General features: G+C 50.9%; 11 protein-coding genes across 11 annotated transcripts; 2 read left to right on the forward strand and 9 right to left on the reverse strand.

Annotated features, from left to right (window-relative positions):
* Positions 1 to 604: 604 nt before the first annotated feature.
* AtWU_04828 (Yae1 family protein) lies at positions 605 to 1,267 on the reverse strand (the record flags this gene model as incomplete). Its single annotated transcript, XM_035499939.1, has 1 exon — positions 605 to 1,267. The coding sequence occupies one exon, from the start codon at positions 1,265 to 1,267 to the stop codon at positions 605 to 607; it is 663 nt and encodes a 220-aa protein (XP_035355832.1).
* A 619-nt stretch (positions 1,268 to 1,886) lies between these two features.
* On the forward strand, positions 1,887 to 2,774 carry AtWU_04829 (uncharacterized protein; the record flags this gene model as incomplete). Its single annotated transcript, XM_035499940.1, has 1 exon — positions 1,887 to 2,774. The coding sequence occupies one exon, from the start codon at positions 1,887 to 1,889 to the stop codon at positions 2,772 to 2,774; it is 888 nt and encodes a 295-aa protein (XP_035355833.1).
* A 149-nt stretch (positions 2,775 to 2,923) lies between these two features.
* On the reverse strand, positions 2,924 to 3,410 carry AtWU_04830 (uncharacterized protein; the record flags this gene model as incomplete). Its single annotated transcript, XM_035499941.1, has 2 exons — positions 2,924 to 3,241; positions 3,318 to 3,410. The coding sequence occupies 2 exons, from the start codon at positions 3,408 to 3,410 to the stop codon at positions 2,924 to 2,926; spliced, it is 411 nt and encodes a 136-aa protein (XP_035355834.1).
* Positions 3,411 to 3,703: 293 nt separating this feature from the next.
* Positions 3,704 to 5,845, reverse strand: AtWU_04831 (SD08430p; the record flags this gene model as incomplete). Its single annotated transcript, XM_035499942.1, has 2 exons — positions 3,704 to 4,043; positions 4,095 to 5,845. The coding sequence occupies 2 exons, from the start codon at positions 5,843 to 5,845 to the stop codon at positions 3,704 to 3,706; spliced, it is 2,091 nt and encodes a 696-aa protein (XP_035355835.1).
* Positions 5,846 to 6,499: 654 nt separating this feature from the next.
* Positions 6,500 to 7,651, forward strand: AtWU_04832 (uncharacterized protein; the record flags this gene model as incomplete). Its single annotated transcript, XM_035499943.1, has 1 exon — positions 6,500 to 7,651. One exon carries the CDS (start codon positions 6,500 to 6,502, stop codon positions 7,649 to 7,651), a length of 1,152 nt encoding a protein of 383 aa, XP_035355836.1.
* A 431-nt stretch (positions 7,652 to 8,082) lies between these two features.
* AtWU_04833 (uncharacterized protein) lies at positions 8,083 to 9,684 on the reverse strand (the record flags this gene model as incomplete). Its single annotated transcript, XM_035499944.1, has 2 exons — positions 8,083 to 8,733; positions 8,782 to 9,684. The coding sequence occupies 2 exons, from the start codon at positions 9,682 to 9,684 to the stop codon at positions 8,083 to 8,085; spliced, it is 1,554 nt and encodes a 517-aa protein (XP_035355837.1).
* A 1,365-nt stretch (positions 9,685 to 11,049) lies between these two features.
* On the reverse strand, positions 11,050 to 11,931 carry AtWU_04834 (putative esterase/lipase; the record flags this gene model as incomplete). The annotated part of the gene is made up of 1 exon (XM_035499945.1): positions 11,050 to 11,931. One exon carries the CDS (start codon positions 11,929 to 11,931, stop codon positions 11,050 to 11,052), a length of 882 nt encoding a protein of 293 aa, XP_035355838.1.
* A 1,366-nt stretch (positions 11,932 to 13,297) lies between these two features.
* Positions 13,298 to 14,872, reverse strand: AtWU_04835 (glycosyltransferase family 69 protein; the record flags this gene model as incomplete). Its single annotated transcript, XM_035499946.1, has 1 exon — positions 13,298 to 14,872. The coding sequence occupies one exon, from the start codon at positions 14,870 to 14,872 to the stop codon at positions 13,298 to 13,300; it is 1,575 nt and encodes a 524-aa protein (XP_035355839.1).
* A 1,868-nt stretch (positions 14,873 to 16,740) lies between these two features.
* AtWU_04836 (uncharacterized protein) lies at positions 16,741 to 17,714 on the reverse strand (the record flags this gene model as incomplete). The annotated part of the gene is made up of 2 exons (XM_035499947.1): positions 16,741 to 16,806; positions 17,328 to 17,714. The coding sequence occupies 2 exons, from the start codon at positions 17,712 to 17,714 to the stop codon at positions 16,741 to 16,743; spliced, it is 453 nt and encodes a 150-aa protein (XP_035355840.1).
* A 1,040-nt stretch (positions 17,715 to 18,754) lies between these two features.
* AtWU_04837 (uncharacterized protein) lies at positions 18,755 to 19,321 on the reverse strand (the record flags this gene model as incomplete). Its single annotated transcript, XM_035499948.1, has 1 exon — positions 18,755 to 19,321. The coding sequence occupies one exon, from the start codon at positions 19,319 to 19,321 to the stop codon at positions 18,755 to 18,757; it is 567 nt and encodes a 188-aa protein (XP_035355841.1).
* A 1,005-nt stretch (positions 19,322 to 20,326) lies between these two features.
* On the reverse strand, positions 20,327 to 21,929 carry AtWU_04838 (purine-cytosine permease family protein; the record flags this gene model as incomplete). The annotated part of the gene is made up of 2 exons (XM_035499949.1): positions 20,327 to 21,454; positions 21,513 to 21,929. The coding sequence occupies 2 exons, from the start codon at positions 21,927 to 21,929 to the stop codon at positions 20,327 to 20,329; spliced, it is 1,545 nt and encodes a 514-aa protein (XP_035355842.1).
* Between the last annotated feature and the right edge of the window lie 1,086 nt (positions 21,930 to 23,015).

Raw genomic sequence — 23,015 nt, forward strand, 5'->3', positions numbered from 1 at the left:
TTTGGTCTATCGTATCTAGCTAGGAACTTTCTTTGTATAGATTGATGGATGGATAGGTTAGGCTTTAGTAGTGGCGGTTTGGGACACCACTCACTATTTCAAACCATTTCTAACACCATGTAGATAGATAGATGGATAGTATCTGTCTTCTGCTCGGCACAACTACATACTCTCAACGTAGTCATTCCACATCCAGCGTGGTCTAGCCACCACCCAGCCATAGCTGCACAACGCCATGCAAACAAAGTCCCCTCCGTACCTTGCAGCCACGTCCCGTCTCGACCATCCGGCCATTCTGTCCTGCCGTCCCGACAGCAGCAGGGGAGGGAGCCAGCCAGCCAGCCAACCAGCCAGGTAGCCATCCCGAGACCAGACCCCGACGTATGTATGCAGTTCTGAAGCACTGCATACAAGCCAAGACTGCCTGCCGGCAAACAAGCAAGCAAGCAGGGAAATTCCTGCTGCGGGTCTCCTGGAAAAAACATCCAGGCTAGGCTGACATCGCCCCGATCCTCTAGTTGAATTCCGACAGGCGCAAGGGCCCGCCAGAAACAAAAAAATAGAGGTGGGAGAAGGATAAAAAGTACCATCCTCAATCACCCATTCAGCTCTCCTCCACATCCACCTCCTTCCCCTCAGCAGCAGCAGTAGTATCCTTCATCTCCAACGCATCCATATTCTCCTCCCACCTCGGCACCCTCACTTTCTCCTCCCACTTCCCTATCGCCCCCTCACCCTGTCTTCCCAATCTAATCTCGGCTTTCTCCCCCTCCGAAATCTCCCTCTCACTGATCCCCTCGAATACCTTCCGCACATCCAACTCCTTCACGGCCTGTTGGTACAACGCTAGTATCTCCGCACGCTTGGCTTGGCGTTCCTCGTCGGTAATTGTAGGAGTAGTAGAAGTAGCAGTGGCGGCGCCATTGGTGCTGGTAGCACCCTTCCGACCACCCGCCGAAGGTAGCTTCTTCACCACGGATTTCTGGCTCTCGTCGTACCCGCGTAGCACGCCCTCGAGAATACCGAGGATCGTACCGGCGCGCATGCCGAGTTGGGCGCCGATGGGGAAACCGGCGTCGAAGCCGGCTTGGACATGGGAGGTTTTGGAGGCGCTGATGCCGTCGCGGTAGCCGGCTGTGACGTGTTGGCGGCGGAGGGAGGGGAGGTCGGAGGGTTCGGTGGTGGTGGTGGTGCTGGGAGGGTGGGGATGGGAGTGGTGGGTTGTGGGTGGGGGGGAGGAGCCGAAGATGTCGTCGAGAGTGGACATGTTGATCTGTGTTTTATTGATTGTAGAGGTGTGGTTTGTGAATTGTTTGTATGTAGAATGAGGTGTAGTGAGGGTGGTGTTGGTGTTGGTGTTGGAGAAAAATTTGGGCGGGGAAGTGATGTGATGAGATGATCGGCTGGCGGGGTGGGTCGGGGTTGGTGGGGTTTAATCTATTATCTACTACAGAGTATCTATCAGGGCATGAGCTGGTCTGATCATAAGTTGCAATAGATTATATCCAAAATGAGAAATGGGTTTTATTTGGGCTTAAAAGTATACTAATATTTGAATTGCTATGTGATTGTGTTCGTCTATTGTACATCCTGTCAGATCATCCTCCAGGCTGCATCGGACTAAACCCTTAACACAATCCAAGTAATAGTAAACTAACAGCTAATTAGCGGAACTCAGGGTCATACGACCAAATCTTTTTCGGAGCCTGATTCTTAACTGAGTGATCTTCCTTATTTATATCCGAAGCTATCCAAGCACAAGTCTCAGCCCAAATTTCTTTATCCCATTGACTCTATATATATCCTGCACACAACCACTTCAATTTTTACTTATATATTCCCCTTCTTCATTACTACTAGTCAACACCTTCAATAGAAACGATATAATGCGCCCCTCAACCCGCCTCCTCATCCTCACCACACCCCCAATCATCCTAACCTACACCACGCACCGCTACCTCTGCACCCTCGAAGCCAAATATCCTCCCATCGACCCAACCACCACCACCAGCCTCGCTCTCCGCACTCCGAGCAACCCAACAACCCAACACTGTCCCGAAATCGACGTCTACGAGGCCAAACACATACCAGTGAAATCACTCCTAAAGCGATACTCCACACTTCTCCAATCCTATCCCAAAACCCACGACTCCACCACAACCAACAAAGCAACCCTAACCAACGCCTGGGTCCTCACCTTCCTCAACACCAAACCCCTAATCGTCGAAGGCAGCCTCGCCGGCTTAATCAAGAATAAATCCTACAGTCCCGGGGATACGGGCGTCACAGACCCAGAGTTCATACCTACATCGACACCTACAAATACATCTTCACTCACATATAAACTCTCATCCCTATTCATCACCCCCAAACCCCACAACTACAGCTCAGACCCCACAACAGAAAAAAGCAAAGAAAGCGACCGCCGCCCCCTCCTAAACTCCGTCTTCACAGCCCAACACTCCTCCCCCACAACAGGCCTCCTCTTATCATGGAACATGCCCGACGAACCGCGCCTCTTCTTCGAGAAAATCGCCCGATGGGGATACCCCTGGCGACTGATGAGCGGGGGGCGACACGAGCTGAACATCTCAGAAGTGTATATATACCAGGGGGAAGAGGTAGTCGATGTACGATTCGCCTCGGCACACGACTACCAGATTATCAGTGACGAAGAACAAACGCAGAAAATAGTTCCTGCTTGGGTGGGGAGGTTGCATCGCGGGTATGCGAGGGCGTTGGTGGATTGGGCTGTGAGGGATTTGACGGCTTAATTATACTAATGAACTAGTCGTGACAATCTCCGCTCTGTATATATATATATACCATTTTCATATCTATTACATATGATCTCATACCCCTCCACCATAACATATCATCAACCGCCGGAGAAAGCGAAGTGAAGTGAAGAGAAGAAGGGAGGTCAACAATCCCCCCCATGCTCCACAACCCCCCACCCCATCCACCCCCAATACTTAACACAAACCTCCCACCCATCGCGAATCACCTCTACCCTTCCAGAGCCATTCCCGCTGCTCCCGCACACATCATACAGACATAAATCGTATGTCGTCGCGCCGGGACTCTTCCACGAGAAGGTGTCCACCGCGGACACATTCACGCTGGAATCGAGGGTCTGGCATCCATCTGCTGTGCCTGACACGCCTTGTCGGTGGAAGAGGGATAGCTCGAAGCTGGTGGTGTTGGGGTCGCAGCCTGGTGAGAAGAGGCGGAGGTCCCACTGTATACCATTGTAGTGGGGTGATGTTAGTGGGAGTAATATTATAATTTTGGGGAAGGGGGAAAGGGGGGCGAACGTTTTTGTAACGGAGGGTATCTAAGGAGGAGGTGTATGCCCCTGGGAGAATGGGAAGTAGGGTGGTTAGGGTGGGGAGGAGGGTGAACTTCATTTTTGATACTAGTAATCACAGTAATTATTCATGGGAAGTCAGAGGAAATAATATGGGAGGAGGCTGGGCTGTCTATATTTATATCATACAGACAGACCCTGCAGATCAGGCACGCTAGTGCTTCACATCTCCGCTAATGCAGGGATCCGGACCAGAGAGCGAACCATGGGCTCGCTTACCCTCGCACAAAGTGTCATCTGGATACTTTCAATGCATCCGTCGGATTCTTCATTCATGTCTAGACTCTTGAAGGTTTTATGCTATATTTAAAATACATCATGGAAACGGACTGGCTAGTGTCTGCCCGGGGTTAATCTCCACGCCCGGAGTGGCAGACCCTGCAGTTTCAAAACAGCCGGCCGGATGAAGAAGAAAAATGTCACTACGCCAATCAACACACACAGGATGTTTGTCGTGTAGTATCCGTCGTGTTGGACGTGGCAGGTGCCTCCTCCGTTGACGCAGCGTGTCCGGTCTGGCTCTAGTGCACATGAGAAGGCCTCCGTGACGAGGTCACCCTTTAGTTTCTCGGACGTAGGTGGCACCGTTGGTGGAACACATGTTGCCTCGGTGAACATGTCCACTAGCTTGAGGATGAAGTATCGGGGGAATGTACCGCCCAGATTGGAGACACTGTTATATGATTAGTGAAGGTCACTTGTAGGGTAGAGTAGTAAAACTTACGTTGCGAGCATCGTCATGTAAGTACCGCCGATGCTTGGGTCGGCGATGCGCGCATGGAATGCACTCACCGCCACAAACATCACCGTGTTCATGAATGTCGAAAACACATGCTCTCCAATCACAGTCAGTAGGTACCAGAACGGGACCTGCTCGGCCGACGGGAAAATCATGACCGTGATCTGGGCCAGGACGGCTGCCGCCAGTCGTCCGATGAACGCCCAGCACCACAGCCGCATGGGCGTGTACTCCGTCGACCACTTGCCAGCGTAGTATCCCAGCCCGATTTCAAAAGGAAAGTCTATCAACACCACTAGCGCCATGTTGTCTTGGCCGAATCCCTTGTCCAACAGCTTCAGACTTGTCACGCCGTCGTTGGCTTGGAAACCAATCTTGGCGATCAGATGAACTAGGATAATGGTGTGAATGTTCTTAAGCTTCAGCACATTCCACATACTGCGGTACACGTCCATGATGCTATCGCGTTCATGCGTCCGGTCTTCCTTCTTCATGACGGCCAGACAAGTCGTAACAACTAGATAAGCCCAGCCCCAGAACTTCAGGTACGTGCCCAGCGACAGCAATCCACCATCCGCAGGAACGGCCCGGAACCAGCGGTTTGCAAAGTCGGCCGAGTTGAAGGCCAAAAACACAGTGTAGGACAGGAAGTGGCCGGCTGTCAATCCCACGGTCTGGGCAGTCGATGCGTAGGAGATATTTGGTGGCGACATGAGGGTAATTGCCCACCCATCGACCGCAATATCCTGCGTAGCGCAGAAGAACACCAGCAAGAACCACCAGTATGTAAAGTTCCAGACCCCAGCACCACCATTGGCGCCCGCCTGCTGCATCATCTCTTCAATGCGTCCGCCGAGATAGATCATGGCCAATCCGGCGATGACCTGGATGGGTGTGATCCAACTCTTGCGCCTGCCGAACCGCCGGCTCCAGATGGCATCGACGATAGGGCTCCAAAGCAGCTTCAACGAGTAGGGGTAGGATGCGAGTGAGAAGACACCGATTTGACCGTATGACAGGTACGGCTTCAGTAGGAATGGGACGGACCCGGTGGCCAGACCCATGGGGATACCCTGGAGGAAGTATAGCACACACAGCAGCAAAAAGTTTCTCCGGTCGCTGGCGGGCAGGTTCGCGAAAGAGGTCGTCGTCATGGCGGGCGTTTGCGGGGTCATTGGAGGATCTTGGTCGAGAGTGAAACTAGGACGTGACATGAGGCGATTCGCCCGAGCGGACGTGGACTCGACAGAGGTGTCCCTCTTTCGCATCTCGATGGAGGAATCCATGCTGTCGCTCGCGTAGCCGTTCTGGCCCGTCGCTATGGTCAAGGAGGGCTTGGAGCGGCGTTTCAAGACCGTGCGGCCTTTGCGCTTCATGGGTGATTTGCCACGATGGGAGGGAGCGTGCGGGTGTCGTGAGTGTAGAGAGTGACTGGGGGAATCCGAATCGGAGTCGTCGGGTTCAGTTGGTGAAGGTGAGAGAACGGCGGAGTGTTCGGGGCGATAGTCAGAGAGGTGGTCTGTGTAATGTAAAGGATGGTGGTGTTCACGCGTGTCGGTGCTGCATGCTAGAGACTGGAGTTCCACCTCCTGAGGACGATCCGCTGCGGAATGACGATGTTCGTGGGAAGAGTAGGGATCCGCAGGGTCATGGAGGGAGGAAGAAGCGGAGAAAGGGGGAAGACGGGAAGAGGGAGACGAAGGAAGGACTGGAACAGGCCGGGATGAGGCATCCATTCGACGTGGTGGAGAGAGGCGAGTAAACTTGAGGCAAGCTGGCCTCAAGCGTCAAGCTTGTTTGTCCACAGCTGCTTGGCTGGAACCGGCGATGGCTCCCTTGTGATTGGCTGTGGTCAGCCGTCATTATTAATGTTGCGCATTAAGGGCCTGGCGATCCCTCCATGCGTTGATTCTTCAGATGCAGATGGAATTAGTACCTTAAGTAAAGATCTCGTGCTGGGGTAATCCTGTGTGACAACAGAGCCTCCAATTATGACGACTCATAGCTACAACTTGACCTCTCCACCATAGTAGGTTTAATACTTATACATTATAGCAACAATAACAACTCTATTCAACATACACCTCAATAGCCTATTCAGGGATAAACATTCAACTCTCCTCCCCTTCCCCCAAAAGTAAGGACTAAGCAAATACCCAGCCGACCCAGCACGGTGGATCACAGACCAGGATACATTTTCACCCGCCAATCGAACTGCAACCTTCAAAGGAGCCGCGGGCCCGGGATCCCCCCTCACGTGATGCAGCTCCTGTCAACAAACACCGCCTATCACCACTACCAAACATAGTAGTCGTATCTATCTCCGCCCGAGCTCCATCACTAAACCCTCCACCACCCAAACAACAAACAACATCCCTTATACCAACAAAATGGACACCGACGACCTCGACTCCGAAATCTCCTCCATTCGCGCAGAAAGTCCGTCCCCTAACTCCCCACTCCCAAACGACCAACTAACCCGATCACTAGTCCGCACCCTCCAACACCGCCGTCGCATCCTAACAAGCAGCCTCCTCTCCTCGCGCGCACTGCAACGCCTCTCCAAAACCCAACCACCAACCCTCCCCTCCCAACAACACCAACAACAATGGACCGACATCTCCCCCCTAATCCAAAGCACCTCGACGCACGCGCAAACGAACCACCACCGCATCGCCTTCTCCACAACCACCTTCCCCTTCACTGACCCCTCACCCACATCCGAATCTCCCAACCTCCTCGGCATCCGAATAGACATTTGCGCGCGCGACGGAACATACACGAAACCATACTACATTCTCCTCCGACGGATATCCCCCAAGACACCCCAAGAAGGAGGGAAGAAGAGAGAAGTGCGCGTACACAAACATACCGTTCCGGCAGTGGTGGATATGAGGAAACTGGAGAAAGTGTTTCTGCCGACTTCAACCGCTCTAAATACTTCCCAGGATGGGGAAGAAGACGCGATGATGGACGAGGACCAGGAACAGGAGCGACAGCTCAAACCATGGAAACACAAGACGCGCAAACAGGATCTCAAGTCCTTTGTACGGGAAGTGCGCAAGCAGTTAGTCGTGTGGCATCTACGGTGCGATGCGGTGCGCTACCTGCGAGAAAAGTTGGGTGTTGTGAGACGCGGGGTCAATGATGATGATGCTATCTATGAGGATGATGAGAGGCCGTGGGAGAGGGATATTCTTGGCCCTAATGCTTCTACGACGGCGGCGACTGGGGGTAGTGGTGCTGGGGAGGAGACGCGCATAGCGAAGAATGAGCTGGGGATTGTCTCGTTGGCGCCGACGGCGTTGGAGGCGGTTTATGTGCGGGTGGAGTGGGAGGATGGGCGCGTGGGGAGGTTCAAGATTTCTAGTACGGGGGTGGTGGAACGGGCGGTGGTGATTGGGGATAGTGGGAGAGATAAGCAGACTGAGGGGGTTATTACGGGAGGGGATGGGAGGGTTGAGACGTTGTTGGAGAGGTTGGGGAAGCGTCGTGGGAATGGTAAGGAGGTTGGATCTGCTTCGCCGGTTTCTGATGTGTGATTGACGGATATATGGGTCTTATGTGTATTTATTGGCGTCTACTGGGTGCATGACTAGCGAGCTGTGCTTTCAGATACTCCCGATTTTGTTAGAATTCATCATTTCATATTGTGGACTGACCGTCCGATTGGAAACATAAAACAAGGTCTATTATGAAGGGGAATATCCACTATCAACGCTATGCACATGAATGAACCTGTATAAAAGCGGCTGTCGTGTATGATGCTGGATGCTCGCTCCTGAACGACACCAGGCAGCGACAGAAGAAGTGTAACGAAAGGCCAAGGAGTGACAAGAAAGTAATTAATTACAAAAAGTGTAGAAAGTGTAGTGAGTATGAGACATTAGTGTAGTAGTATATAGGAACTGCATATATGCATGATGAGACCGAGGGAAAAAGGAAAGGGTATCACTTAGGCATCACATCGTAATCAAAGCACCTGTCCCCCTCTCTTGTGGTGCACCGGTCCCTCATCACCGCTGGCAGATCCTGTCTGGTCGGTCACGCAAATGGCCGAGTCGCGCGTTTCATAATGCGAGTCGTTAAACGACAAAGGGGGCAGCGGCCCGTACGGGTGCCCGTGTTGCACTTCCAGTTTCTTTCGCAAGATGGCTTCTTCCAGGGTCCAGCGGTGTCGTAACCTCGACTTTTTGGCGTCAAATGCTTGTAAAGTGTCTGCTTCTTCCTGCTGATGCTTCTGCTGCATCCGCGCAAACTCCAGGGCATGCTTGTCAATCAGATCGTCCAGCTCTCTTTCCATTCGCGCGATAGCTTCCTGGAGTCGCAGTTCTTGGCGGTCGCGCAACACCTTGATCTTGGCTTGATGCAGTTGGTCCATGGTGTTGTGATCGTGGTACTCTTGTGCCAACTGAGCTTTGTGTTGCGCGGTGAACTTGCGACTCGGCACTGTGTCTGCTTTCGATCCGGATACGGGCGATGGCGGCGGGCTCGAGTTGTTAAAGAACCCTTCCATGTATTTGATGCGCGTGCGCGAGTTCAGTTTCGCGCGTTCGAATTCTCGCATTTGCTCCATTTCCACTGTAAGCTGTCGTTCCTCCATGCGGATGGCATCGGCCGTGTTCTGCAAAGGTCAGTAACTATGATACAGTCATTAGTAAAAGTGACGAACCTTCTCGCGCTTCTTTTCTTCCGTGCGCTTGTTCTCTGCAAGCTGGTCCGTAACGATAGACTGCTGTCTCCGTCGCAGTTGTGCCATGAATGCATCCTGAAAAGCATTATGCCGGTTCATCTCCGCTATGTGGGACTCGCGCATCTGGTATAATTGTGTATCATCCAAGCTTCGCTGCATCGATTCATGGTCGAAGACAGGAATCTCCAGCCTGAGAACCTGTTTATCTTCCTCGGCGGAATCGTTATTTTGTGCTTCCGACGGTTTCGACTCGATATATACTCGTTCGACGCCTTTTTCGCCTTTAGCGACGGTGATCTGCGCGGCGGGCGGAAGGAGGACGGGGGATGGCGATCGCTTCTTCCTAAAATGGATCTTCCCGATTGCCGACTTAAGCGTTGATTTTCTTCTTTCCCTTTTGTCCGCGGAGGTCATGCTAAACATTGATGCACGGTTCCCGGGTGGCCTAGCGGCTAGGCTATCTATCCCCGGCGCCAACCTTCCCTCAAAAGAGCTATAAGATGTCGGCCGAGTAGACATGGACGCGAATGACCGAGTGCTGCCAGCCTGGACAGGCTCGGAGGCGACGGTAAAATCGGAGAGGGACGAGGCAAGTTGATCGATATGCGGCGGGGTCTCGAGGGACGGAATGACTTCGTATGTTGAGTTGCGATCGGTCGAGGAGCCAGAGGATCTGATGGGAGAGGACAAGTCCACCATACCGGAGGCAATGGATGCAGCCAGAGATGCCACCACCTCGACTTCCGGCACCTTTAGCCCCAGTTGACGTGCATCCTCCACCAATTTTTGTTGTCGCGCCGTTTCTGACTCCTCGGAAGGTAGAAGAAGAACTTCAGTGCGGTACCGAGACTCGTCGACCTCGGTGAAATATATCGGCTCCATGATGCAATTGGCGATGGGCGGGATCGTTAATCACACATGGAGCACGTATCCCGGCAGAAAATGACACTAATAACAATAACGCCGATAGGCAGTTCGAAAAATGAAAAAGATGGGCAGTACGAAATAATAAGGTAGTAAAAGAAAAGGGGTTCAAGTATCAACGACGCGAATCGCGAGACGCTAGAAGGCTCGTCCACAGTACTAGAAGCACGGTGGACGAGATGGAGGCGCTCAAGAGCAGCATCCGACTTGCGGGGAGGGGCGAAATCTGAAAAGAGACGGGATGGGAGAAGGAGAGGGAAAGGAGGGCGACTCGTCGACTGAGGACGGAGGAGTCCAAAGAGGAGGGAATGAGCTAATGAGAGAGAGGATTACTCTGCGGCGGGCCAACAGCGAGCAGCAGAGGCAATGCGACAACCTGATTTGGGCCTCAAGTTCGTTATTGTTATTATTGCGACCCACGGCCCGCCTGACCGATTCTTCCTCATTAAACGGCGGCGGAGGCCCAGTGGTAATCTGCTGCATCCACTATGGGGGGTGGGCTGGGTGGTGTGCTTTAGTGTGTATGGGGAATCGTTGCAGAATCAGCACGTTGATTATCGCGGCGCTTTTTTTTTTTTTTCTTTTTTAAATCAGAAACTAAGTATTTTACCATATCCCCTGTCACCAAAACAGAGAAACAGGAAAAAGGGCAAAAAGAGTGATAATGGCCATTGTTGAATCTGACACAAAGTGACCAACCAGGCTGTCAGCCATGTTACTCTCAACCTCGGGACCGACTCAGGCACCAGGGCGTGGATACGTTACCCGCGTAATCCTCATACCTCCTTCCCCATTTTGCCTGGCAAACCGCCCGTCACTTCTGAAACAAACCCCTCAATCGGGCCATGATGTAGGGTATAGGGTAGGGCCACTGAGTGTCAGCCGCCCACCACAGTGACCAAACAGCGTCAACCGCGGTTTCAGCCACTGCAACACCATGGCTTAAGGCCAGGAACCGCCGCTTCAGGATCCCACGCGGTTTGTTATAAGGATTGGCATGGTGGCCCACTGTTCCTGAGTTTTTGTTTTTCCAGACCCTTCTCTTCATCACGCTTTTTTCCTGCTCGTCCAGTAACATGCTGATCAATTGAAACCGATGGGGACCGGTAGTTGCTGGGTCGCTTCCTAGTGCCAGACTAGGCAGGAGGGGTGGTGATGGTGGTCTGATGTTTCCATGGATGGCTTGAGTCTTATCCATCCTGACAACTGACCATCTTCACCGCTTTTTACCTCACGCTACACATTAAGAAAGCGAGGTTGCGATACAGAAAATCTCACTTTGTGTAGATATGTGTCTATGATACATCTCTCGAGACAATACATCTACCTCGACAACATGGCTGCCGCCATGGCATATGTCTTCTCTCTTGCATCAGCCTGCACCGTTCCCGGGCGAGCAGATTTATCCCAGCCGTGATTGCAGCTCTGCATCCGCTGCCGCACCACCTCCTTCCCCGGTTCCTTGGCAATTTTCTCCGCCAGCGCCTCCGCCTCAGGCGCCAAGTTGTCGCAGGCCGCACTGACAATCATCACCCGCGCAGGGAATCGGTCGGCACTAGCATAGAGCGGCGAGATTCTCGGGTCACGGGTATCATATGCAGCATGCGTGTAACACCTGTCAAAGATCTTCGAGATGAAAGCGGGGATCGCTCTGCCTGAAGTATCCGGTGCGGTCTTCAACGCCGGATTCGTATGCAGGTCCACTACGGGATAGACCGCCAGAACGGAGTGGAAGGTGTCTGGCGAGAACAGGTTGGCCGCAGCAGCCAGGGAGAGGTTACCGCCCGCACTGAACCCCGACAAAGAGACACGGCTAAGATCGAATTTCTCGGGCTGTCCCAGAACCCACTTGGCCACATCCTCGGCATCGTTGAGAGCTGCGGGGAAGGGATTCTCGGGTGCTAGGCGGTATTGGACATCGAGGACCGTACGGTCGGTTTCGCGACTCATCTGGCGACAGAATGCATCGTCGGCTCCGTGACGAGGGAGCATAAACCCACTGCCGTGGAAGTTGATCAACACGGGGGTCGGCCCAGTGGATGCGGTTGCATTTCGGTAGACGTGGGCTTTGATGGTCCGTCCTGAATCCCGCGACGGAATTTGATAGACGTCATCTGGCGTAGCTTGCGTATTTTTCTCGGGGGCGATGAACCGTCTGATCACGAACGCAAGAAATTTGTAGTAAAGGTACACGATGGAGAACATTGCGGGGTTGTTTGCCGTTTGCCGAGGAAGACGAACAGGCACAAAAGGTGAGCTTAGCCAAGATATCAATTGCAGCACTGCTGTAAGTACTAAGTAGATGCTCAGGAGACAGGGCATGAATGAACACGTAGGATACTCGCTCCAATTTAATTTCCCTTTCTTATCTCGCTCGCTCCACCCGAGGATGACGAAATGTTCGCGTGGCTATCGTGAGCGCCATTTTTGGTCGGTTCCACTAACGGGCCACGATTCCACTAACCACCCATTCCACCAAAAGCTTGGTGCACGAGGCCATGCTTTTGTGTCATTCGAGTACCGCTCGGAGAATTTCACCCAACACCATTAGCAAGACTCAACAGCTATATAGTAGGACAAGCGGATCATCTGCTCTGGGACATTGTCCCTGTGTAACTCGAGGTTTTCCGCGATGTTCCGAACATCCTGGGAGCCGAGGTGCAGTGGTTATATTCTTTGTCGTGATACTATCTGCCAATTAGCTACTAGTAAGTAGTAGGAAATGATGCGGCATGTCTGAGGTTGAAACTCGGACACCCGTGGCCCATTTCATGCTTGTACTCTGTTAGTAGTCTGAGGCAGATTTAGAGTTTAAGCATTACTCCACCAACAGGTTGGAATGAAACACTATTTGAGATACTGCTTCACACTTCGGTCATACCTCGGTTGATCTCTGTTCACGCATATGGATATGTGGATCGTAGTTGAAACTTATGCTGGTATTGATCCCTGGGAGTTACCTGACTCAATATAACTAAAAGAGAAGTACATATGATAAAAGATACTTTGGGAGGGGTATAATACTCAAATAACGTGACATTTTCTCAGAGTTGGACGGTATAGCAAGCAGATGAGATAGCAGAGTGAAATAGAAAGAGGATGTCATGTATCGAGCAGTAAGTTCGGACTTATCTGAGCTGGGATGATGTTATTATAATTTATGATTAGACTCGCGTTAACTGGATAATTAGACTCGTGCAATAATGCACAGGGTAGCAGGAAGCCCCTTCACAGCGGGCAGAAGAAGTCAGTGGTAGAGAGATAGTTAGTTCAATGGAGACTTGTCAGTTGCAATATTGTATGTTAGAGAGCCCAAATCTAATTGAATACTATATAGTCTGTTCGGACATGATATGATAAGGCTGGTAATCGTGTAAGGCTATCTATATTGTGCTCTATGCAATAGTCATATGCTTTCAATTTTGGTTCAACAATGTGACGAACAATAATCTATTATTTCCATTGCTCTCTAAATACATCATTAGTACATCCGGCGCCATGGTTCATGAATGCTCGACAAAAATCCAAATGAAAATGAAGCAACAGATGTTCATAGCCCAAGCAGGCAAATTCATGACGGCAACGCCGGGACAGGGACAGAGACCCAACCCCCTTCGCCAGTCTCTTCCCGACGAGAAAGGACCTGTAGGTCCCATCTGCCGCAGAATCCATCGTGATTAGCTATCCGTGTCACTTGCGAGAATGATCCGCCTTCTGTCGAATTATCCCCTACCCAGACTGTCTCTTGCACTTCTTCGCCAGGAACCTCTGCTCGACGCGGATTATAAAACGGAAGACCAACCGCAGTGCTGGAAAGCCAATGGGCGATAGAATAAAGTCTCTCTACCCGACGAGTAACCCTGAGCCAACTGAAAGAGCGAGGGTTGTAGGCCACGCGAATGAAGGGGTTCATATAGATGCCTGAATCTTCCTCGCCGTCCCTCTCAGCCTTGGCCGCACCTATGGAGGAAGAGGGCCAGCTTTGAATATCCGCATGTATCAAACAACATTCGGATGATTCCCAGAACAGATCCTCCTCACCGCGAAATTGCACAGGCACGCGACGTCCGCGGTAATATGTTGGCTGATCCGTGTCTGTTGCTGCTGGGATGGCGCGCTGGAAGAACCCAGCATCGAAGGCAACCATTCCTCCCCAACAGCTACGCACCCGGACGGCATCGGTTCCCTGCAGTACATCCGAGCGACTCTGGGCTTTACCCGCAGTGGTGAACCACGGAAAGAATGGAAGACCCATGCCATAGCCCTCAAGGTCGCGCGTGGCAAAGGTATCGTAGAACTTGAACGGGTTGATAAAGTCGACCGCACATGCGGCTCGATAATCCGGGCGGCCGTCGTGGGTATGTGTCGAGAAAAGAAGCTGCAGGGCATCCACGGGATCGAAGTAGACGTCATTCAAGAAGAGGAGGCGGTCGAACCGATGGTTCAGATCATCCAAGGGACGCAGGGCCCGGTTGCGGACCTCTGCCAGGTAGGCCACGCGGCGCACGTGGCTGGATCCATCGGGTAGTGTAACGGTGGGAAAGCCCGTGAAGTTAAAATGTTTGTCGTAAACAATGGATTTGTTACAAGGGACTCGATCGCTCAGCGCCGACAATGCCTGCTCACCAGTTGCATCGCTGTCATTCTCATAGATGCTCAGGAAGACACGGTCCGGCCCGATCATGTCGATCAGATCTAGAAGACTCTGGCCCCACGCGCCACCCGCCAAAACCCCAGTCTTGTCATAAAGGCTGACCGCGATAAAAACGGTAGAGTTATGTGGATTTCCCCGGCCTGGGGTTGTGGAGCCTTGGACGGCTAATTGCAAGTCACGGTAGTGAGGAGGCAAGTGAGTATAGGACGGGAATAATGCGAAGGTTGTAACAATTAGGCCAACCAGCACGCAAAACAGGATGGAAACAATCCTACGGATTGTGAAGGTGTCAGGAGAATAACGTCGTTGTATGCGCCATTTCGCTGCTCGTGAGGTCTGGAACAGAAGGGCTAAGAGACGTTTGGCGCGGGGGACTCGAGCGCGAGTGGGATACCCTTCTATCGAATCATCCCTCGCCAGTTCAATCTCTTCGGCATCATCAAACGAAGTGCGAGCGACGGGCTCGTACCAGCCCCTCGTAAAACGTCCCATGACGAATCCGGCCACGACAGTGTCGAATGTCACTAGAGCGGGAGATCTGACAGGGGAATTTGGAAGTCGGAGCCTACTTCATATTTCTTTTGGGCGCTTACTTTTGGGCTTACTGTGCAGAGCAAACACTTTGCCCTTTCAATATTAGATTCATGTGATTGCCGATCGCTGCATATTATTTGCTCATCTTGAGCTACATGATTTACTAAGAAATAATGCTTCTTTCGACCAGTAATCTATAATAAGCAAAAGTACTCACCAACTAGGAATAGTACCACTGCCCTAGTATAGTCACTACTGCAGCCGCTAGGGCAAGGCTGAGGCCATAGGCAACGCTATTTTGCGTAATACAGTAATGCCAGTAAGAAAAATAGAACCCCAGCCGTGGCTATGTTAATGGGGCAGGTCTGTAGTATTTAAGCATAGAAAATTCAAGGACAAGGTACCTGGTGATTTCCTTTGACATTAAAGCACTACCTACTCACGCATTATATCGAGCCAGCCTACAGGCAGCAAAGGCTATGTGGCCTGATTGTTGATGGATGGAGCCTAAATTACTTATACTACTAAACTCTGGGAGATTGAGGTGGATCTCTCAACGTAACGTTGTTAACGTAGGATCGCCTGAGGCGTCCTGGTGTTCGCCGGGAAAGACCCGTCATTTTGCTGTGGGTCTGAACCTTACCCGACAATCCTCCGGCGTGTCTCGTGCGACCACACTTTCAATCTGATCAGACCTTTTTTCAACTCTTGGAAAAGCTTAAGCTGACGTTATCTGATCATCTATTTTGGTGGCTCTGTCAGCTGTTAGCCTCAAGTCGCACAATGGCCAAATTCGTCTGTAGCACATTAAAGCATCTCAGGGACGCAGTCCATGAGGTACTAGTCGTAACTGAACTCGTGGAAAATGCAGGGATCCCAGCTGAGACATTTTAAAGTGCACTAGCCGCTAGGTAGTTAGTATGTCTTACCAGGGCTCTAGTACCTATACTATTCAGTATCCATGGTTAGCGTTGGTGTCATGGCCGCTAGCTCGAGATCGATGTAGACACCCCTTTGCGAATACGAATAGCCACATTCACACAGTCTAGTTCTCAGGTGGTGGTTAGTAGGCTAGATGGTCTAGGCTCTCGAATTCCCAAGCCATGAAATTTTTGCTAGCAGCTCATACAACCAGTGATGCTTAGAATGGGCCCCCTTCCCTAAAAAATGTTCTCGCGAAATCTGCCTCATCTTGTTTCGATCCAATCACCCTAAATGTATCTGCGCATGTATTCTCCCTGACGAGATAGTCGATGAACGTTCGCTGAATAATCCAATTAATGCTGAAAAAGATGATCCTCTAGAGCCTTTAACAGTCGTCATGCTCAGATCGAAGCGGAGTGTAGCCAGACCCAGTATTCGTTATCCTACAGAGGTGATTTGTGTTGATTACATCCTATATCCCGGACTGTTTTCACGGATATTGGCATCTAAAGTAACGGCCGTCCTTGAAGACGGGGCATAGGGTAATTGCAGCGGAAGTAACAGGCTATGTTAAGAGGACTTGGTTCGAGACACCAGAGTGCTCAAACATATAGTTACCTGGCTGCCAAGGTGGCTCCTGTCCTCTGAAAGAACGTTATTGGATTAAGGCAGGGGATTTTTCAGTACGGTTTGAAATAGCTTCCAGACCTTGCTGTATAAGACAAGTGGCCAAACAGAGGCTAGAAAAATCATAAAAAATTACATATTTTGGAATTATGGACTGGCCACCCCGAGTCAGGGTGTGTTGGTGTCACAGGGCACGTTGTTGTTCAACAACCCGGGCGATGATAAGAGAAAACAGCAAGCATCCCTCTAGCGCCAACATACATTGATACCATGGCCTAGCTGAGAATGCAGAGTTCGGTGCTCGGGGCATACTGTTGTGTCACCGGGCTCTCAGCCAGCGCCTGACCAGTCAGTCACCACTGTTGCCCTCACATATTGGGGTGTGCTTTCCGGCGCCCTCGCCCGCCTCGCTTCCGCTCTCTGTCCCCATGCCACCCTCCACTCCACACCCCCATCTCCTTGACTCAACCCCGCTCCGCCCCTCGACCTAAAAAGGTGCTCTTCACCCGTCTGTCACGGGATTTCCGCTCGCGAATATAAGTACGCTCTCCACTCGAATCTTTCACATCCACTATCTCTGATAGGGCATGTGCTCTACGCTTACGTCCAACTACTGCTATAGGAACAACTAGCATTCCAAGATATCACAATCATGTCTATTCAAATCTGTCACACATTTCATATTTTCAGTTCTAATCCTCCTGACTAGAATGCTACTCCTTCACCTCCTTATATACGGATTATCCAAGGTCCTATCAGCGATCGGAAGATGTCTGACCAGATCACCCAAGGAAGCACCAATACCATGTAGAATATTGCGTTCCTCCATGGTCCTCAAGGTATCATTCCGTCTATACCTTACCAAGGTAATGTTGTGTCCACGAAGCACAGCCCCGAACTTTGGCCAATCAGCACCGGGGGAATACACACCACGTCTGAAAATCTCACGTATAAGAGCCATCAACTCATTCTGGTCGGCGTGTTCGGGACCAGAAATAGCCAGAAACACTGGACAGCTATAGGTTGTGCTGGTGACAACCAGCATTTCATACTTGACATTGCGGCCAGTGAAGGACGGGTAGCTGTGGTCGCTTGTAATCACTGAGCGCAAGTCATCTTTCTCAAAGCCTGCTTCATCGACGTATCCGTGTCCATCGAATCGTTCTACCCACTGTTCTTGGAGTAGACGCGAGAGTAGACTGAGATAGCCGTGATCAGGGGATGGCGTTTCCAAGATTGGGGTGTTCATGGCGGATGATGCTGTATAGTATACAGTATATAGTGTGTCTGTGTGTGCGAAGTGAATAGAGATCGTTGGATTGATGGACGAAGCTTGCAGTTGATACCAATGAGAGCAATTGCCGGTCTGATACACAGAAAGGCAGACCAGACGAAGGGGTCACAGGCTTACTTATATGTTAACTTCCTTCCTCCATGCCAGACGCACGTGCAGAAGAAGCTATTGAGGATAGCATGGCTGCATCTCTGGATATTTCATATAGCATCCAGTATTATCATACGTACATCTCCGTCAATTACCTCTATCTTGTCCTGATTGGCTTCTGGTGTCTGTGCCCCGAGCAGAATGAAATCTAATACCCTTGATAACATCTACTAAATAGTTGGAAACAACCCAGAGGGTGTCAGATACATACAAGGTAATATGATATAAAAGTTCTTCACGTACGCTGACGAAACCGGAATCAACCTCAGACATCACCACTCAGCTTGAACAAGATCAAAGAATGGCTCTCGCAGCCGTGCCTTTTTCTGCCCAACACAACATACATATCAATCAGGAATATCAGTCGACTCATTGAGTGCACCAATCTGAATCAGTACAATTACAGAAGGAACCTTCTAGGCACCCTGGAAATACAGCTGGGGTGTCAGGAAGATTCCAGGCCAATGGACATTGTTTAGAGTTTAGCTTTTCAGGCATCGGTTGGTACGTGATCTAGATGTGGTATGTAACCATGGATGTTTCCCTGTAGTCATTCTCTGCAGGTCTCCCTATGTTGCTGCAACTGCGTTCGAAAATTGGCCTACTGACTCCTGGTTTCACCTTTTTCTACACTAGCGGGTAGAACTGCAAAACCATCCACGTAGAGAGTATTTATCAAATACTATACATGTAACTAGAATCATTCAGGTGAGTACAAACATATACTCTACGTCTACACATATTCTATATATCAACGTAGCCTTAAGAACGATGGGAAATTTTGTCAATTCACACCTAGCACACATATCCGAACCATCCCGAAAATCCCCCAAATAGCAGTTTTACTACTGCGTCCCATTTTCAGCCGGGATCTGAAATTCCTCAACAATCCCATCCAAAAGACGTATAATCCTCCCCCAGAGAATATCATGCACCTTCTCCCCCTCAAACTCCACCTGTTGTGCACCACCTTCAGGACTCACCTTGAGGACACATATTTCCTGCCCATAAATAACAGCCCCATACTGCGGCCACCCATCACGCGGCTTGTTCTTCTTGTCCGCGAACAAACATCGTAGCTTATTTCTCAGTAAACCCAATACTACCTTAACGCGCTCTCGATCCCATTCTAGAACCTGCCCGTCAGGTGATAGTAATGGATCAGGTGCCTGACACCCAACGGCAACAAACACCGGCCCATGTTTTCTGCTGCACATGATAAGATTTGCGTGGAAGAGGTCGCCCTGGAGCTCTGGACTTGGCTGGAGCCATTGGTGTAATGTGCTTAGCACGTTCAAGTCGTCGCGCTTGAACCCACGTTTGGAGACATTTCCGTGTTCGTCAACCTTTTCCTCAAACGAGCGTTTGAGGGTGTCGGCGAAGTTGAGAATGTTGTATGTCTCGGCGTTCATTGTGGTTGTGGGTGTGGATGTTTCGATTGGAGAGCTGTAATGATCGGGCAGGTAGGCAGTAGTATCTAGCACCGTGGGAAGATGTAGCTTGATGGTGAGATATATCGAGGCAAGAGAGTGAGAGATGTTCGCCGGGTCTTTATAGAGCCTGTTTGTCCCCCTCAGCACGCGCAAGAGGCGTCATCGTGTATGACCCGCCTTTCATCTGGGCATGAATCACATTATACATCATTTCATAAGCATTTCTTCGCGACCTTCCTGTCGGAAATTGTCCAGGATAATGGGGTGGCAAAGAGCCTAGGTGCCTTCTTCATGCGCATGTAGCTTATGTTAAAAACGGATCGATGCCCTTGAGAAATCATTTTCCTTGCGGGCAACCGAGGCGATGAGGCGTAATTGAATCGTACAGCAATAACACCGGTACATACCTCACGAATGGTGGGTTTAACCTCATCTTTTATCGCAATTATATTACTCATGTCCATACCTCACTTTCACATTCCATGAAAACAGGAACACAGTCAACAAATTATCAGCAAAAGGAGACTGATCATCTCGCCAGCGGTCTTGGAGTCTTCCGTTCACATTTACAATTAAATAGGCAAATTGACTTCGCCCCAGTTCCTCTGGCTGCAAAACATGTGATACATCCAACATTGACGTAATTCCTTAATGGCGGTCATTGGGAATATCTTCTGTGCAACGAAGGAAGGATAGCTTTGTCTTGAGATAGTGGTTTGTGTGGTCATGGATAAGTAGATATTTTGTGTGTGTGTGTGTGTGTTTGTTTCTAATTTTAGATCGTTGTTGCTGGAATATAAGATGAAATTGGTATATTGATATTTTTGCTCATAGCATAACACATTATCTAGTGCGGAAGAATCCGTTATATAGCATCGATTAGGCATACATCTTTATCGTCCCTCATGTCTCAAACAGAAGGACACATCCTTTCCTTTTCACTTCTATTCTTTTTATGTTTCTCCGGGACAATGCAGAGTTCATTTATCGACCAATCTTCTGCAGCTCCAACCACCGCAGAGGCGGGAACACCAGCATCGCCCAAGACACACCCACCCAGATACCCAGGTCCGCGCCGTCCGAACCAACCATCCTGGCAATCGGACCAACATACCATATTTGGTCCATGCAGACGATCGCACCCGCCCAGCCGATCAGGAACGCAGCAAGAGCAGCAAGACCCAGGGGCAACTTGGACCGGTCGGCCCAGGCATCCCAGTCGAAACCACGGGTGCGGCGGAAAATGAGGTGTTCCTCCAAAGCGATGGTCAAATAGATGGTCACCCAGTAGCCCATCAGGGCAAGGAAGTTCTCGAAGATATCGTAGAGGTGGTTCCGGCCACCCAGGGCGCAAGCAGTGTAGATGATCACACAAATACAGGAGAGGAACCATCTGGGAAGGCTGCCAAGGTGACGGCCCATGATCTGGAAGCCCAGGGTGGCAGAGTAGGTTCCAGGAATGTTGTTGGCAATCAGACCCAGGGCGACGAGAACGCCCAGGAACTTGCCAAATCCGCCGAGACCGTCATATCCAGCGATGATGAGAGCTCCAGCAGAAGTGTCGTAGGCCTCCGCCCAGGATGGGTTCGTTAGCGTGCCACTGGCGAGGCCGACGCCCATAAGGTTGGCAAAAGAGAGGGCAAGGCCGACACCAAACAGGGTCAGGGTGAAGGTCTTCCATTTCGAGGTGGTGGGAGGGAAGTAGACGAAGAAATCAGCGCCAGCAGGGGCCCAGGCAATGGAGCTGGAGAGACAGAGCGAGAAGAAGGTGAGACGGTTGGCGTTGACGGTCTGGGGGTCGCCAGTAGTCTTGATGTTGGTGTCGAATTTCGGGCCGGCACTGCCGACCAAGACGAAGATGGCGATGAGTTGAGGCACCCAGGCCCATCGCTCGTACACGTGGAAAGGCGCCATACCAAAGACCACAACGATCCACGTGATGATGGCAATAATGATGATTCCCACCACCACCGTCAACCCACCATCAGCAACCGCGGACAGCACCTGGCCACCCACGAGGCAGTCGATCATTCCATAGCCCAACATGATGATAATGTTCAAAAGACAAGCGATCTTACTCGGGTAGTAGCCCATGAAATATCTTGCGACGACCTATAAAGTCTTTGGTTAGCACTACTTGACTTTCCTTAGAAGGTGGCACGTTGCTTACCATAGTTCGATTACCACTCTGCGGTCCAAAAGTTCCCATATACGCCACACCTGCTGCACCAAGGAAAGCACCGAACACCGCACAGAGCGCCGAGTCAACGAAACTCAGAGAATAGTCCAGAGGCCCATACATTCCGATTGCGATGTTGTTAGCGGTGATGTTGGTACTAAACCAAAGCAAAGCCATTTGCATGTAATTGGATGCTGACGCAGCATGGCGCTCAGACTCTGGGACACGCTCGATACCGCGGCTTTCGAGGAATTTGATGGACTGAATACGAGCGTTAAGTCTCGTCCAGGCATTTCCTGAAGAAGGGTAGGAGGCCATTTCTTTCCCGGTTTCCGAGGGAGACGAGACCGATTCTACGGCTGGAGCGGCGCGGTGGCCCTTCTCCTCGTCGCGCATGGTATCAGCCATGCTGGATATGGTGATAAAGGGTCTGCGAGCTGGCGCAGGAGGGGATCCTCGGTTGAAGCAAAAGACGTTGAGGCCGCAATTTTCAGAAATCGAAATGCAGCCGTTGAAGAGAACCCAGGAGGATTTAATGCAAGCCCAGCTGCATGGCGGGAAAAAACTCAGGGCCGGATGATGGGGGATAAAGAGGAGTTTTGCCCCCCTCGCAGTTGGCACTAGAGCAGGGACTAAGCTAAGGTAGAGTTGGATCCGGCGAATATGGGAAGTAGTTGGCGGAGAATGACTCCTCTGGCTTTTCTGCTCGGGCTTCGCCGTATTATTTTTTAGGAAATTTTTTTTCTTCGTTTTGGCCACAAAAAGTCAGTCACCCGCCAATGACAGGACCCGCGCGGCAGCATCCATGCTTGGCTCGAGCACCCGCAGTGCTTAGCGGTTCAAGCAACGAGATTAATTCATTTCCTTCTTACTCTCCGATCCCGCTGGGCGCCATCTTATTGTGATTAGCCTTGGTGTTCCCTGGGTCATCACCCTTGCCGTGGATGAACCTCAAAGGGTCTGGACATGGGTCATGAAGATTATGCTGCGATTGCTATTTTCATCTGGAAGGCTTATCTCTTTCCCTGTCCCCGACTTTCCCTTTCCTGTTCTCCCGGTTCCTTTTCTGATTTGAAGTTTATGACATGACCACCACTAAACTGTCTTGGGGTTAGCAAAATGCCCTCATTGGGGACTAATATTCTGCCGGGGTCCCTCTACCGCCCAGGGGCAAATACTCTCGAGGGAAATGGGCTGATGGATTCCAGCTAGTTCTAGGCTACAGCATCATCTCCGGTTGCGACGGCGTTTCAGCTACCTATGGTGCAGATTGTATATTAAAAGTCTTGATTGAGTGGAAATTTTATTGACCTGACTCGATATTAAATGGCTCATAGGCAGACTTGACTATGTCTCCAAGCAGTGCATGGCCCGTCCTTATCACGATCCAAGTGGAGCACGTGCCCCGCTCTGTGAAGCGGAAGGTCTAGCCGTCGTTCCGTTCTTTTCCTCCATTGTCAACTGTGAGGGAGAGAGTCTGCCTGGTCCGTTCCT

The sequence above is a fragment of the Aspergillus tubingensis genome (assembly GCF_013340325.1).
Source record: "Aspergillus tubingensis WU-2223L DNA, scaffold_6, whole genome shotgun sequence".
In the NCBI taxonomy this organism is placed as follows: domain Eukaryota; kingdom Fungi; phylum Ascomycota; class Eurotiomycetes; order Eurotiales; family Aspergillaceae; genus Aspergillus; species Aspergillus tubingensis.